Source organism: Varanus komodoensis, unplaced genomic scaffold (genome assembly GCF_004798865.1).
Source record: "Varanus komodoensis strain SLA01 unplaced genomic scaffold, ASM479886v1 scaffold1, whole genome shotgun sequence".
Taxonomy (NCBI): Eukaryota; Metazoa; Chordata; class Lepidosauria; order Squamata; family Varanidae; genus Varanus; species Varanus komodoensis.
The window spans coordinates 50,110,730-50,127,028 of record NW_025335268.1 but is presented as its reverse complement, the minus strand read 5'-3'; the positions used below and the strand labels follow the sequence as shown (position 1 = coordinate 50,127,028).

Genomic DNA, 16,299 nt, shown 5'->3' with positions numbered 1-16,299 from the left:
AGCGAGCGAGCATTCTAAGATGACTGGGTTCACAAGTTATATGGCTTTGCTTTAACTGAATCGGTTCTTAATCATGTCACTGATTGCTTTCTGTGCTGGACCTAACATACCAGGTGCTTGTATAAATTGCACTGCTGCAGAAAACTCATATTCCATGTCTTCTGCTGATCTTCTTTGGCACAGAAAACTAACCTTTGGTTGGTTGACCAAGGAATGCTACCCAAACCAAAACTGTTTTGTCAATGAAACTTGAGGTTCCAAGGGAACCTATAGCAAGCATCTGGTACAGTTAGCATTTCAAGTTAAGGATGGTACTACATTTTAGTTGCAGATGCATGTAGCCAGAACTTTTGCTAAGAAAAAGTTGCTCTGGTAGAAGAATTTTTGAAACAGAGAAACTTCACAGAGGGACAGAGAGAAAGACAGAGGGAAAGCTTAATTGTCTTGGCTTGAAATGCAGGCACCACCTGAACCACACATGTACATCTGCTCTTGGACTTTTCTTCCATGAGTCTGGATATGAGTATGTATTGCTAAACTCTACGAACTCTAAGAGTAAAAAAGTAAAAGGCTTAGTTGTGTGCTACATGAGCAGCATGACATGTAGTTTGACTCTAGGACAGAACCAGTTAAATAGAGTACTTATGTGTTTGTCTGTATTATACGAATACATATTTCCTTTGGGGAATTCTCAGCCTAGGAACTCAAGTCCTGCTGTTATGAGATGTATGTGTTTGCGTGCGGAGGGAGGGGAGCTTCTTGATCTGAGGGCTGACTCATGAAATCTAATATTTTGACTCTAGTTAATCTACAGCTCTCATTGAATTGCAGCCAAGGATTAAATTTAAATGCCTTGATCCCTTTTTATAACTCTGGCCTTGTCTGCTCAAGATAGAAGTGTTTTGAGCATTTGGAATCCTTCAATAGGTTGTCCTCTGCTCAAAATTAGTTTGGTAAAAAACATGATTCCATGGGAGGTGCGAAGAAGCTTTGAGGACCTAGGAAAAGAAGTATAAGGGACAATGGACCTAGGAATGTTCTGTGAATGTGTCATGATGGTCTAAAGTGCTAAATGCCTACTTTTATTTCAAGGGTGTAGTGGGAGGAGTCATGCTAATTACTCCCAACAACATCATGTTTGACCCCCACAAGTCAGACCCTCTGGTAATTGAAAATGGCTGTGAAGAGTACGGGCTCATCTGTCCCATGGAAGAGGTGGTTTCGATTGCTCTCTACAATGATATCTCTCACATGAAGATCAAAGATGCTCTGCCATCGTAAGAAGAGTTCTTTGTTAATGACATTTGAATGTTATCAGTGGGATATGGAGGACAAGCAGTTAGAAAATGAAACAAACACCGCAGTGAACTTGAGGAATAGAACAATGGCTAACAAGAAAAGAAGGGAGATAAGCGAAACAGTGGTGTCTTTTTGAGGAATTATGACACTCATCTAGGCCCAGAGAGCCCCGGATTAGTTAAGTAGCCTTGAAACCTTGCACTAGCTTTTGAACCTAAACCAAAGTGAGATGGTTACTCCCCAATTTCTTAGTTCCCTTTTCCCATTCCAAACTTTTTTAAAATTTTGACTATGTCTTTGTGACTCAGAATGAAGATGTAAGCACAATTCTCATGGCAATATTTTGTGAAGTGAGAACCTTTTCATACAGCCATTGAGCCACCTTGTGTTTTTGTGGTGAGGTGCTGTGTGAACAGTGGCCTCAAGCAACATTCATGTCAGAAAACTGAACATGTGAAACCTGAATTTACAAAGGCAACATTTCAGTTTACATGAAAATGGCTTTGTAATATGACTGCATATAAGCGTCATCATTTGAAGGAAATATGTTTTTGAGAAACATGGGAAGTGTAGAAGCACTTTAAGAATGTAGAGATTCCTTATTAATCTTTGTGAGCTTGAAGAAAAACAGTGAGCAATGGATAAGAGAAGTGTTTAGTCCGTTTCTGTTTCAGGGGTGCCGCACTTTTTTCAGCCCAAGGTCCAAATTCAATTCTGAAGAAGCTTGGAGGCTGCATTTCAGTGGTGGATGGGGCTTGGAGGCAAAGGCAGTGGGAACAAAATATCAAAAAAAAAAATACCAGCATCTTTTACAGTTATTGCAACCAGTGAATAAAATTTAGGGAAGGTGTTACAGCCATTTAGAAAGGAGGAAAATATGCAGACGCTGGGAAACAATGTTTGTGGGGTGCACCAAGAAAGAGGGCGAGGCTGTTTGGAGACTCCAAGCTTTGGTCCCTCAGTCTGGGAGCAACATCCCTAGTTTATTTGAATGGAGCAAGCTTTCTGGCCTGTTCCAAACTTTCCACTAAAAAAAAATAGTATTTATAGAGAAGCATGAGAAGCATGAGAACATGCTTTAGGTACCTCAAATGAAATTATTTTGATTAAGAGAAGGCAAGTCTTAGGAGCCCTTCAGATAATTGGATTTTGTATTTTCTGATCCATCTCATGATTTTGAGCTGAATCATTGTTTTGAAAGCTTAGAATGATTAACACATCCTCCAGTCTCCTGAGCTAACAAAGGTTCACCTGATGAGATGGAAGCTGTCCTGGAAAACATCTTGGAGAGATAAATGATACAGTCTATAATAATTCTGTTGCTTGTTTGATAGCAATATGATACCCAGACTCGTTCTTGTATTTCATTCATTGCCAATTAAAATACCTACAGGAACCTAAGATTGCATCAGTTTCTCCACTTCCACATCATGCACCTCAGAATACAAATGTTTTATTATATTGTTTCTTCAATTTCATAACAACTTTATTTTAGTTGGTTTGCATTTTATTTTTATGGATCTTGTTTAGTTACTATTATTTCAAAATTGGTTTGGTGCATTTTAGCTAACTGTTTCTTTTTTGCCATTTGTTGTATTAGTTATTTAAATATTTCTTGAGTTCTTGTTTTCTTTTCATTTTGTTTTCTGTTTTTAACACTCCATATACATCCACCATCTTTCCTGACAGCGATATTCCAAAGGATCTTTGTCCTCTGTACAGGCCTGGTGAGTGGGAAGACCTTGCTTCTGAGAAGGACATCAACCCTTTCAGCAAATTTAAATCCATGAACAAGGAAAAGAAGCAACAGAAAGTAAACAACTTTGTTACATTAAATTCAAACCTAATAAAACCATCAAAGGAGGGGAAAGTGACTGATTTTGAAATTGTTAAACCTGCTGAAAGTTCTCCCCCAGTGACCCCTAGGTTAGTGGAAACAACAAGGGACTCCATTATTCCTGAGCCTTCAAGAAAGTTGGGTTTGGAAATTTATACTACAGGACATTCTGTAGAAAATGTTTCACTGGAGCTTACCAAAGACAACTCCCTTCTGGAAGAAGATGGCTTTACTGAACTAGAAGAGACTTCATTACAGCCTCATAGCAGAGTAGACTGTGGAGATGCAGGAACGGTAGAAGCTCCCAAGGACTGCAAAATAATAGAAGAGGTCCAGTTGCTATCAACAAACAAAGAAAATTCTAAGCAGTCAGTGTCAGATTCATCAGGGCCAAAGCATGAGGCCCCTAAAGATGTCCTAGATCTAGAGTCCAGTGAGAAGCTAGATGCAGTGCCTGAAATGAACAAGGGTGGTTGTTCTCCAACAAATAAAGCAGATATTACTCTGGATGCAAACAAGGAGCTGAATAAAGACAAGCTAATTGAATTTTACCTCAATGAAGATAAGGACAAGCCTGTGTCCACTGATGTGTCGTGTAAGACTGAACTCATGGAAGAGGGCAACAACATACCAGTGGGCATAGACCTCACACTTAGCTCTTCAAAGTTGCAAACTGCTGAAGTACTTAAAAGCAAAAAGGAAGACCCTGATTCATGCTCTATTGAAAGGAAAGGACCATTGTCAGAAGCTGACTCAGGAGCAGGAGCAGAGAAAAAAGAGTGTGATGGTTCGATACCTTCCTCATTGGCATCACATCTGGATAATAAATCTGAAATCAGACTGTGGCTGTTGCAGAGAATCCAGGTGCCCATCGAAGGTAGGGCTGCTTGCCATAGATTTAATGAAGGATACTTGCTAATGTTTTATTGAAGAACTGGATGTGTGTTTCTGTTGCAAAAGTCCCCCTTTAACTTAGCAGAAAGGGTTGTAGCTCAAGGGTTGAGCACATGCTTTGCCTGCAAGAAGTGACAGATCTAAAACTCATCCCGAAGAGAGTCAGGGAAGAATTCTGCCCAAAACAAGGAGAGCCACTGCTGTTCTGTGCTGAGAGTACGAACTGGATGGCCAAATGGCCTGACTCAGGCTGCATCCTGTATTCCCAACTGTGGGAGATAATTTAGCAGTATAATGTTATACTTCTGTCCCTCTTTCTTGTAAGGAGAATCCCTTGCAATTCAGCCTGTGTGCAACAGTGAGCCACTGCAGAGGGGTTCTCACAGGGGCAAGCGGGGAATTATTGCAGCACCCCTACAATATGGTGGTAACGGGGAGAGCAGGGAAGGGTTGTGTGTATTCCCTGCAATGGTTTTTTCCCCCTAAACTCATCGCTAGCCTTCATTGTTCCTTGTGACAGTGTTTCCTCAGTGTTCAGAAGCCATAAAGCAAGTGTCAATTCATACTGAAGTGACTTCTATTCTAGAGTGGCTGGCTGGTTCTGAGTGCTGGTTATTATCATTCCTTGGCTTGATAACCAGTGGGTATTTTGACCAAGCTGCTGAATGGTTTGGCTTATCTATAGACAGTGCATTGGAGCTAATTTCCATGCCCTCTGGACTTGTCTGTATTCATGAGAAAACTTACTACAATCGTGATATTCTGGCTGTGATCTCCTGGGTAGCATGGCAAGGGTCTTATAAGGGGGTTGGACAATTATGGGAAAGACAATAGTGGTGACTGGTCCTGATGTCTGCATGCTGAGTCCAGTATTAGAGGCAGTATGTCTTTGTATACCAGTTGCCAGGCAACAGGGATGGGAGATGCTGTTACACTCCTGTTCTGCTTGTGCTCTGGCTATGGTGTGAACAAAATGCTGCACCAGATGGACCCTTAGTCTGATCTAGCAGGGCTCTTCTTACATCTTTACAGGGTTTCACTTGGAATTGTGCAAATAGAAATGTGGAAGAAAGCATGCAATGAACTGTTCTGGATTCCAGTATATGTCCTGAAGTTCAGTAAGATACACAGAGCATATTGTATACCAGTCTTGCAAATCTGTGGAATGAGTGTTCCAGCACTTGCTAATTTGGTTTCTTTCCGCTTTTCTAATCCAGCCACCCCACCACCAACATCTGCCTAGCAGAATTATAGCTGTAGCATTGCACTCATCTTTCTCTACGGATGGGAGAATACTACGGAACATCTCCCCGTCTTCTTTCCCAGGCTTTAAAAAATTGGCATCTGGGATAGCTCCATAACACTGTTCTCATGTACAAAACAACATTAGCTGTGGTAATAATGTGCTGGTAGTTTTATCCTGAGGCAACCATTTCCTCTTAGCTGAAGTGGAAAGACAAATGGCTGCTTGCATTTCTGATGTGAATAATTAATGGCAGAAAGGCAGGATTTTTGCCATTCCTTGCTTTTTGTGAAAACGTTGCTTAATGGGGCATACAGTCCATTTGCTCTTATCTCCTACCACAACCTGACCAGTTAAAACAAACCTAGAATCTTGGCCTTAACAATCCAGGACTGTAAATCAAGGGTTGTTCCTGGCTTATGCTGATTTGTTTGAACAAGCAAGAAGGTTCTAAAGTTTTGATGGCACACATTTTCACCAGCTGGTGGCAGCAGTGAAGCAGGAGTGAGGAGACTGCATTGCCCTAGTATGCAGCTTGTTCACAGTCAGCCACTGTTCCATGAGTCTGTACTTAGTTTTCTTTCCTATATTTTCTTTCAGCAGTTGCTGGTGTTTCCAGAGATGAGAACTATTATATCTTAGTTTTTTCCCCTATTACTTGATGAATATAGTTAAAATGTTTTATCATGCCAGAAAATTGATAGTGTCCTGATTGCAAGAGCCATGCTAAAGCCCACTTGAACTGCTTTTGTTTCAAAGCAAAATATCCAGCTGAATAATACTCTAGGTCTTGTGTGTTTGTGTTTTACAAACTAGTCAATTTCACTGATTTCTTAAGAACATTTGGTTTGGAAGGAATGTACAGCATGGACCTTTTAAATATTTTTCTTGCATTTTCTTACACATACTTTGCTACTATAGATGCCTATATACTAAATCAATAAAACTGAATTAATTCAAAAGCATCTTTGGCTCCACTGGCTAAAATGTTGCATGTGCTATGTTGTAACTCTGTGGTCTCTTGGATTTAGATATACTTCCTTCAAAAGAGGAGAAAAGCAAGACCCCGCCAATGTTTCTGTGCATCAAAGTGGGCAAGCCTATGAGGAAGTCATTTACTTCCCAAAGTACCACAATGGCTCAACAATATGGAAAAAGAAGAAAGCAGCCTGAGTACTGGTTTGCCGTTCCTCGTGAAAGGTAAGCTGCAACTTTTCATCAAGTCGCTTAGGTCCTTTCTAGAACATACGTGTGAAAATGACATCTTGTGTACTCTGCATCAAATGGCCTGTATCAGTTGAAGAGATGCTTCATTTCCTATAAAGGTATTGTCCTAATATGCATTCAGTTTTTCTAGTGTTGTTGTTATTTTATTTCCTACATTAACTAAAATGGACCTGGCCCCTGGAAAATACATATTTTCCTGCTTTCAGTTACTATGATTGGGTAGAATGTGATCACACAAATGTCACGAGGCCTGGTTGGTTATTACTTGTGATGTGATCAGTGGCAAAATATCTCCCCTTCCCCTCCCTTCCCCCTCCCTTCCCATCTTTTAAAAGTTGCAGAGAGATGGCAGGACCTGAGAAAGTTGGGATTAAACTGAAAAAATGAAAGTCTTAAAGCCCCATCTACTTCATTTTGATGGCATGATGTGCTTGTATTATTGATTACATTTGTGTCCATACAATGTACTTCAGGTGCCACTGGCACCCAACCTCTAGTGATGCTGCAGTTGGATGACAGTAATATGGGGCTTCCCCAAGGTCGGTTTGGAAGATGCAGATGGTGCAGAACACAGGCAGGGTGTTCAGTAGGACATTGGGTCGTACCAGCATTGTACTCATGCTCAGGAACTGCAAGGTCTGCCTTGTTGCTACTGGGGCATCTTCTAGGTCCTTTTAACATACAAAACCTTGAACAAACTGGGATCAGTCTAAACAGGCCCCTGCTCCTGTACATGTCAGCTAGATTACTGGCAGCACTAGGTGGAGTACTTCCTGCAGATAATTATGTGGCCATGACCTAAAAAGAACATTTTCTTTTATTGCCTCATCTTTTGAAATGCTCTTCCCTCATCTGCATGTGAAGTGTAATCTCTAATAAGTTTCCAACATCTCTTGAGGGCATCCTTCTCTTGCCAATTGTATTATACATTTCCTACTGCACTTTGTAGCTCTCTTTGACAGCAGAAATGTACACAGAGTTTGACTAGAAAACACTATGCAGAACACAGCCAGAAGGGCACGCTTGCAAAAGTCTGCCTGCTCAAAAATAAATAAATAAATAAATAAATAAATAAATAAATAAAATGCACGAACCCAGTTGCACATTTTTGAGGCTGAGACAATAAAAAAGCCGGGAAATGAAAAGAGGTGGTGTTTAGAGTGGAGAGAGGATCAGGCCGAAGAGAAAAGATGTGTCACCAAGTCTCCTGGGATAAGTTTTAGAGCCAGAACTGAAGGGGAAGGAGAGGGGAGAATGTGCCTTGGCAAGCCTGATAATCTGTTGCCCGCTTATTCAGCAAACGGCTCCTCCGTAAGTTCTTTCCAAGGGTGGCGTAGCATGACATGGAAATTTGGCAGTGACTAATTAAAAGTTACCCAGTGATTCCATGGCTGCCTGGGGATTTGAATATCAGTCTCCCTGGTAGTAGTCTGTCACTCAAACACAGTACTACACTGGAAGTTGAACATAGCTATGAGATGGAAAGCAGGTTGTCAGACCCTGTCTTGATATTTATGCAAAGATGAAACTGGCGAATTATGGGGAAAGTCCCTGGAGAGCCTCTAGTGAGTTTCAGCTTCAGCAAATTATTTATTTATTTAAACAACTTATATGCCGCCCCCTTCACATAAACCTCGGGGCAGCTTACAATCATAAATAAAAACAGCATATAAATACAAAAAATACATAAAATAGTGGAAACAGCCTGGCAAGTTTAAAATCAATAAATAACCTTAACAATTAAAATAACATTTAAATAAAAAGGTCTTGGCCTGGCGCTGAAAAGCAAATAATGACGGCGCCAGGCGGACCTCTCTGGGGAGCGCATTCCATAGGTTGGGCGCCACCGCAGAGAAAGCCCTCCTCCGGGTACTCACCCTCCTTATATCTTTCACAGAGAGTTCCCGGAGAAGGGCCTCTGTCGCCGATCTCAAGGGGCAGGATGGCATATATGGATGCAAACGCTTCTTTAGGTAACCAGGACCCAAACCATTCAGGGCTTTGTAGGTGATACCCAGCACCTTGAATTGGGCCCGGACTTCAATGGGGAGCCAGTGGAGCTGATGGAGGACTGGGGTCATGTGAACATAATGCCCAGTCCCCGTCAGCAACCTGGCAGCTCTATTTTGTACCATCTGAAATATCCGGACCGTCTTCAAGGGCAGCCCCACGTAGAGCTCATTACAGAAGTCTAATCGGGAAGTGACCAATGTGTGTGTCACTGTCGCTAGGCAGTCATTCTCCAGGTAGGGACGCAGCTGATGGATCAGCCGAAGCTGAAGGAAAGCGCTCCTTGCCACCGCCATCACTTGAGCTTCTAATGAAGTTTCCCCTTGAACTTATTTCAGAAGACTGAGCATCCTCTTACTGTTGTACTGGAATTTACATCATCCAGGCTTAAAGTAAAACCTCAAGGCCAGCATAAACCCAGAACTTTAGATTAGCATAATAGAAATAAAGTTTTTCTCTGGTAAAGTGCCAGTAAACTTAGCATTGCTGGGTGACTTCTGTGAAGTGACAGCAACATGTTAGCTGCTGTATTGAATAAGGCCTTCCTGTAGTATATTCCATGAAATGGGATACTGAAGATGGGGCCATACTGGGAGTCACACTAAATTTGGGTTTGGGCCTGAAAGAACTTCCCTCCAAGGGCTGTGGGAGAGGGGCAACTTTTATCAGGACCATGGCAGGAGAGAAAAGGGTTGAGGTCCAAGTACTGTGGTCCAGACAAAAATTTCTCCATAGCTCTTGTTACCATTTTCTAACAAAAAGTATTGTGTTGTGCATTTATATCTAGTTCAGTTATAAGTCAGGTCAACAAAGTTAAATGAGGAAAAGACTTCAAATACCTGGGCGGCAAAAGTGGTATGAAAGGAATGGCAGACAGTGAAGCTTGCTTGACCTTTCAGCTTGATAGGCCAAGAAGTCTGAGCGTTTTCTCTCGTTGTCCCATCCATATGGAAGGCGTTCCTTCCTCCTTGACCATTTTTAAATGGGGTTTTAAGACTTGGAAGTTTCTATTCCATATTTTATATATTATAGTTTGAACTGAAGCAAGTACTCTTATTTTTTACTTATATTAGAATGGTATTTTAACGCTGCTGTCCTGTTACATGTATGAGTCTGTTCCCTATACATGCAGAGACTCTCCCTCGCGCCATCTGTCTATCAATAAAAAACTATTCCATTGAGAAGATTTTTCGGCCTGTAAAATATGTTATCTCACTTTTCAGTAAAAAAAAGTCCAGGAAAGGGTTTGCAGAAAAAAATGAAGTTAGAGGATGGAAATACTTAGCAAATGATTAAATGATACAGCAGCAGAAGTATTTAAAATGAGACACTGCTGCATGGTGTTGTATCTTTTTTTTAAGATGTTCAATTTTTTGTTTTAGAATTTTGTCAGAATATGCAGCATTATGTAATGTATATGTATACACCTCTTAATATTAAAGCACAATCTGGAATAGAATTCCAAAAGAAGAAAATCAATGAATTTACCATAATCAAACTATTAAATATTTATGTGTGGCTTACTTTGCCACAAACCACGTTGGACTGGTTTCCATGATTGAACGGTGGTGTATGCAGTCATTTTGAATAGTTGGTGCCTGGCTGCAGCTTACTGTGTTGTGCAAATCTGGTGATTAAGGGTTATGAGAGAGTTACACAACCCTTGCAAAACTCAACAATAGACCATGGTTTTTCATAGATTCAAAATGGTCAACCCCATGCCCTGCAACCCACTGTGGCTTAAATAAACTACAGTGGGCTGTTCAATCATACAAAATTTGTCACAACTGCAGCTCTTGGCTCTTCCTGGCATTTCTGCCCTCTGTGTGACTTTGGACATGCAGCAAGTGCTCCCAAACATTATTTTGTCATCTCAGACAATAAATTGGGTTAATCAGTGGCTTGGCCCCAGTCTCATTGTAATTGTGAAATAGGAGGAGTCCTTATCTTTGCACGTAAGTTTAAGAGCAGCAATCATTACAGAATTGTGCTTTATAAGACTCCTCTGTGGCTTTGCTTGAGTGCTCATGTTGACCTAGTGATGCATTACTGAATCTAACCAGCTGGTAGAAGGTACTCTATTGTGAATCTTGCAATGGGGACTGTTAACAGTTCTGGACAGTGAGTATAAAGCTCCTGTTTTATAAGCTCCTGTTTTTTTATTTTATGTATGTGTGATATATAAAGCATTTGTCATATTAGAACGCAGTCACTGTTGCTGACTTTAAGGCTAAGGTAATATTGGAAAACAGGGAAAATGAACCAATAGCATAAGTCTACTTTCTGAAATAAGTTATTCTGCTGTGGCTCATCTAATTTCTGTAGCCCAGAGGTATTTCAGCTTCAGCCATTTTGCTGTCCATCCATGTAGTTGATGCATCAGTGTGGCAGAAAAGCAACCTTTTCCCCCCAAGAATACTTTTCCTTGTGCCAAACAAGGAACATGGACACATGTGGATGTGCCTTAATGTTATCTGTAGTTTGTTCCAAATTTTGTGACTTCTTTTAAAGGGGCTGAATGAAAATTAATATGCATTTCTGTGCACATTTCTCCTAACGTTCATTCTTATACACAACTTTGCCTAAATTTTTGCAAGTGCTTTTCCTAATCTAATGCATTTTTAGCATTATATTCACTAGTATATGAATTTTTGTGTGCATTTTTGTTTGGAAAAGTCCACTGTAGACATTGCTTTGTAGGATCTGATCTGGTTGGGATCATTCCAATTTTTTGTACATCTGTTTTAAATTTGAGTGTGCACATTTCGTGAGTTCTCAGAAGTGACATATTTAATCTCATTATTTTTACTGACCAATTTTATTAACTTATGCAAAGAAATTATATTCCTTTCTTTTGGTGCTTACACAGAATAAAAAATTACCAGAACTGCAATAAGACACAGCCACACAACAAACATACAATATAATTTAAAAAGGAAGGCTGGTGTAACATCGGATCAGATATATTTATCAGATGAAACAAATGCCTGTTTGAACAGGAATGTTCTTACTATCCAACAGAATACTATAAGAGAGGGAACCAGCTGAGCAAATATTTATCAGGAGAAATATAGAAAAAGATAAAATAATAACAAGGAATAACATTTCCACTGAATGACAAAGTCATATTGTTAACTGTATCTCTTGTCCCATACTACCTCCTGGGTCCAATAAACCTGATAAGACTAACTTGAGACTCCAAGGGGATTTGTTGGTGTCATATAGGTACGTGAGGAGGTGTCACGCAGAGGTGGGTAGAGACTGGTTTTCCCCTGCATAGGAGGGCAGGATGCATCCCAGTGGAGCAAAGCTCAGGGAACCAAGGTTCAATTGGGATGCCAGGAAGTAATTGAACCTTGGTTCCAGGTAGGACCCTTAGGGTATGGAATGGGCTTCCATGGGAGGTTGTTGAAGCCTCATTGTTGAGGGTGTTCAAGGATAGGTTGAACATGCACATGGTAGGCATGCCATGAGTGGAGCCAGAGTTCAGACTAGATGGTCCAGGAGGCCCCTTCCAACTCGCGCTGTTTCTGTGCATATTGTCCACAGAAAGCACTGGTCATATACATTTGTGAAAATACAAACCCATCAAAGAAAATTTGATGGGTTTGTATTTTCCAGTTTCTGTTTGCCATTCTCTACTCTTTTGGGAATGCAGAATGGGCAGGTAGGTTCTCTACTAGCTCCCTTCTGTATTCCTTGTCTGTAGGTTTGACAGCTAGTCTATCTGTTAATCATTGAATCTATAGCATCCTGGGAATGGTTAAAATTTCTTCTGTCTAAACCTTAGTTCCCTAAATACTTGAATCAGTTGGCAACTTTGACTTACAGAAAATCAAAACTCAGAAAATCTGCACCAGGCCATTAAGAAATCTCCATGCTGGCTTGCACTGTTAGACCAGGGAGAGGAAATAGGAACAATGGTTGACCATTGGTATCTTTCAGAAGCAATCAATGTGACTTGTGTTTCACCTGATTTGATCTCGTGTGGTTTCAGAAACTGTTACATAAAATAAACTGGAGGACTGTCTACTAAATGCTTGAGACTGGCACCTATAAGAAAGACATACAATCTAAGAATCTGCCCACTGATAGACTTAGTGCTACCTATACATTCATATGTATTCACATGTTGATAAAGTGCTCATTTTTATAAGTGTTTTCGCTTTTCTCCACAAGGCTGGAACTGTTTGGGTATAGAAATAAGTTGGTTAACATATCATGGAATTCAACGACAATGATAATTCATCTTTGATGGTTTCTATAGAACCATGGTGATGGTTTCTGTAGAAAATATATATTTTATTTATTTATTTAAAACATTTCTATGCTGCCCCCATCACAACAAAGCCTCAGGGCGGCTCACAAAGAATACCTAAATACATACATAAATAATAATAATATAACAATTTAAAAAATCCTCAAGGCAGTGTACAACAGACTTTAATAGCACATAAACCGCCACCCTCTGCCCAATGATTGGGATCAGAGTTTTGTTTCAGCACTGCAGTCTCAGGGCAAAACCTCAAAATCAAACCTCTTAAGGGAAAAGGGTTGTTAAGCAAGTTGCTCACTTTTGTAGAAGTGAGTAATTTGTCACAGCAGAGTTTTGCAATATGGGATGATTCAAGCATGAGCGAGGCAAAAGTAAATAAGGTTTTTTTAATAGTTGCAAAAAGATAAAATAATATGTAGCAGCACAACCCAGATTAGGACTGGCAGCAACAACCTGAAGATGGGCATGGGGATGGGAGATGGGAACTGTAATTTCCACATGCATGTTCATTCCTTGATAGGTGCAAAATTAATACACTGTTTATTTTTGCTTTAAAGCAAAAACATGCTTGACCCTGGATCCTAAGTCCAACATAGCTTCAGAATCTGGGACAAAGGAGATCCTATGTTCAGATAACCACAGCATTTCTTCATTGGGCACTGTATGAGGATATGAGTGGGGAGAACATGTTAAGTGTCAGTCCAACTTCAAATTATTCATCAAATGTATGGACAAATGCAAACAAAAATCAGCAGCTGTGCATGTGCAAAGCTTCCTTTTAGGTAGATAATAAAGAGCATTAGTAATTTAGTGAACTGTGCATTGGTTCTCTAATTCAGTGTTTCTGGAATGTTCAGCACATTTCTTTTTCTTTTATTTCCCAGGGTTGATCATCTGTATACCTTTTTTGTACAGTGGTCTCCTGATGTGTATGGCAAAGATGCCAAGGATCAGGGTTTTGTTGTGGTAGAAAAAGAGGAGCTTGACATGATAGACAACTTCTTCAGTGAACCCTCGACAAAAAGCTGGGAGGTAAGCTCTTTCTGTTTTTCAACCAGAAGTATCAGAAACTGCTCAGCAGGATTGAGACAGACTCACATATATCTACCACGAAGCTTTGGTTTTCAGCTACATGTGATCTCCTCATTTCTTTTCATGTATAATCCTAATGCTGAAGCATTCCAATTTTACATTAAATTTAAAAGGATCCGTAATACTAGTTACAATGTTATAGATCCCTATAGTAATAATATATAACACAACATACCACCAGTATTCAAAACAATTGTGCATTGACTTCAACAAAGGCACCCCATTATTGATGTCTGTATCTATGTATATTATGCTTAAAGGCCACCCACTCAGAAATTAAAAGTTCCATTAAATTGTCCATCCACTGTGTTATTGCAGGTGGCTGTTTATCCTTCCAGTGATGTAATATTAATTTTTAGCTGTCAGAAGGGTGTACAAAATCCATTTCCAATGACCTTACATTAAATTTCAAGAGATGAATAGGTAATTCAAAAGAACATGAGTATTAAAACACTTTACATCACAAAATGTATCCAAATTAGCACCAAAAGGAAGGTGCTATTAGGCATTGCTAAAACATATGGAGAAGCATTAGCAGCATTGCTCCTTCAACAGTTGGCTCCTTTAATTAAGCCCTGATCAAAGAGACATTTTGACATCCGGTATACTTGGACTGCAAGGAGATCAAACCAGTAAGTCTTAGAGATGATCAACCCTGACTGCTCTTTAGAAGGCCAGATGCTGAAGATGAAACTCTTCCAATGAAATACTTTGGCCACCTAATGAAAAGGAAGGACTCACAGGAGAAGACCCTAATGCTGGGAACTATTGACGGCAAAAGAAGAAGGCGACGGCAGAGGATGAGGTGGCATGATGGAGTCACTGAAGCAGTTGGTGTGAGCTTAGGTGGAGTCCGGGGGATGGTGGAGAACAGGAGAGCATGGAGGAATGTTGTCCATGGGGTAGTGATGGGTCGGAGGTGACTTTGCTAAACAACAACAACACTTGAAACATCAAGTTTTGCTGAATTAAGCATAACCATGATCCATTGTGAAATAGATACTAATTGGAGCACTCCATTCATTAGGCAACATGGAGTGCTCCAGTTCATTATTCCATTCTTGTTTGAGTCCCTGTGTATCATATTTATTCACCGATAATAGGTATCTATACGCATGAATTGTAGGCCCCAGTCAATATTTACAGTAATCTAAAGGTGTAGAAGTAACAGTACCAAACCTGGATTCTAACTAATCTCCTCTCCTCTCCTCTCCTCTCCTCTCCTCTCCTCTCCTCTCCTCTCCTCTCCTGAGATTGTTGGGTTTTGGTTTTTTATTGTACAGTAAAAAATAAATATAAAAAGTGTATAGTCCTCACATTTAAGGGAGAGATCTAAAAACACAAGGACAATATGCTGGGAAAAGCCTTACAAACCTTAAAACATGTTCAAAAGCACTCTACTCTCATCCTCATATTACTGTATGACCTTTAGCAATTAAACTTCTCCCTTAAACAAATCAGTGATGCTCCTTAAGTAATTAATATTTATTCTAGACATATACCAAAAATCAAAGAGTTAACTATTTCAAATAAAGTTACTTCTGCATTTGTGAAACTAAAAAAAAACAAAACCAAAACCAAAAACCCAACCACCCAATGTCGGCAGGGTTACACAATAACAAAAATAATGCTGTTGAGATTCAAATATGAACTTACAACATATTTGGTTAAGATAAACTTATTAAAATAATTATTAAAATTCTGATAATATTTGAGTGAAGGTATATACATATTCCAGATTTAAAAATAGCTTAAATGCTTGATACATGTTTATATAAATTTAGTTTTTATATGTGTATTGTGATATTGCTTACTTGTGCAAATATTTTGGAAGGACATGTAGGATCAAATTGAGGAAATGAAGGGATATCATGTTCTCCCTAATCTAAAAAGGCACACATGGCACACTTAAAAGTATATAAATTATACTGTTAGAATTATTGTTGCCTTTACTTGTTGATGCATGAATCTGTATTGCAGGATAGTAGAAAAATGCACAAACTCCTGTAAGGACATAAAAGAGCCATGTGTTTATCTAGTCCAGTATTTTGTTCACCTATTAGTCAGCTAGCTGCTCACTGGAAGCTCACATTTCAGAATGGCTTTTAAAAAACAGGATAGCAGTTGTTAATAAATAATGATAACTTAAAACACTTATTCAAGAAATCAAAGTAACCGATGAAATAAAAGTTTGTCCCTGTTTATAAACCACTGAAATGCTGCTGAAGATAAGACACAGCCATTTGCTTTCTATGTAGCAATGTGTTGATATGCGTCCCATCTGCATAATTTCTTTTGCTCTTGTACATAATGGCTCCATACAGGCATAATGAAGGGATATATACACTGTGATTTTATATGTATCTATTCAAAAGTACATCCCAGTGAGTTCAATAGAACTTAACCTTCAGGTAAATGTGT

At 39.6% G+C, this 16,299-nt stretch overlaps 1 protein-coding gene across 1 annotated transcript in view; it reads left to right on the top strand.

Moving 5' to 3' along the window:
- NCOA7 (nuclear receptor coactivator 7) overlaps nucleotides 1-16,299 on the top strand; it is an 81,378-nt gene that overhangs the window by 58,483 nt on the left and 6,596 nt on the right. Inside the window, exons 8-11 of the mRNA XM_044419856.1 lie at nucleotides 1,093-1,277; nucleotides 2,989-4,013; nucleotides 6,305-6,473; nucleotides 13,671-13,818. Coding sequence (XP_044275791.1) covers nucleotides 1,093-1,277; nucleotides 2,989-4,013; nucleotides 6,305-6,473; nucleotides 13,671-13,818 — 1,527 coding nt within the window. The remainder of the gene's footprint in view (nucleotides 1-1,092; nucleotides 1,278-2,988; nucleotides 4,014-6,304; nucleotides 6,474-13,670; nucleotides 13,819-16,299) is intronic.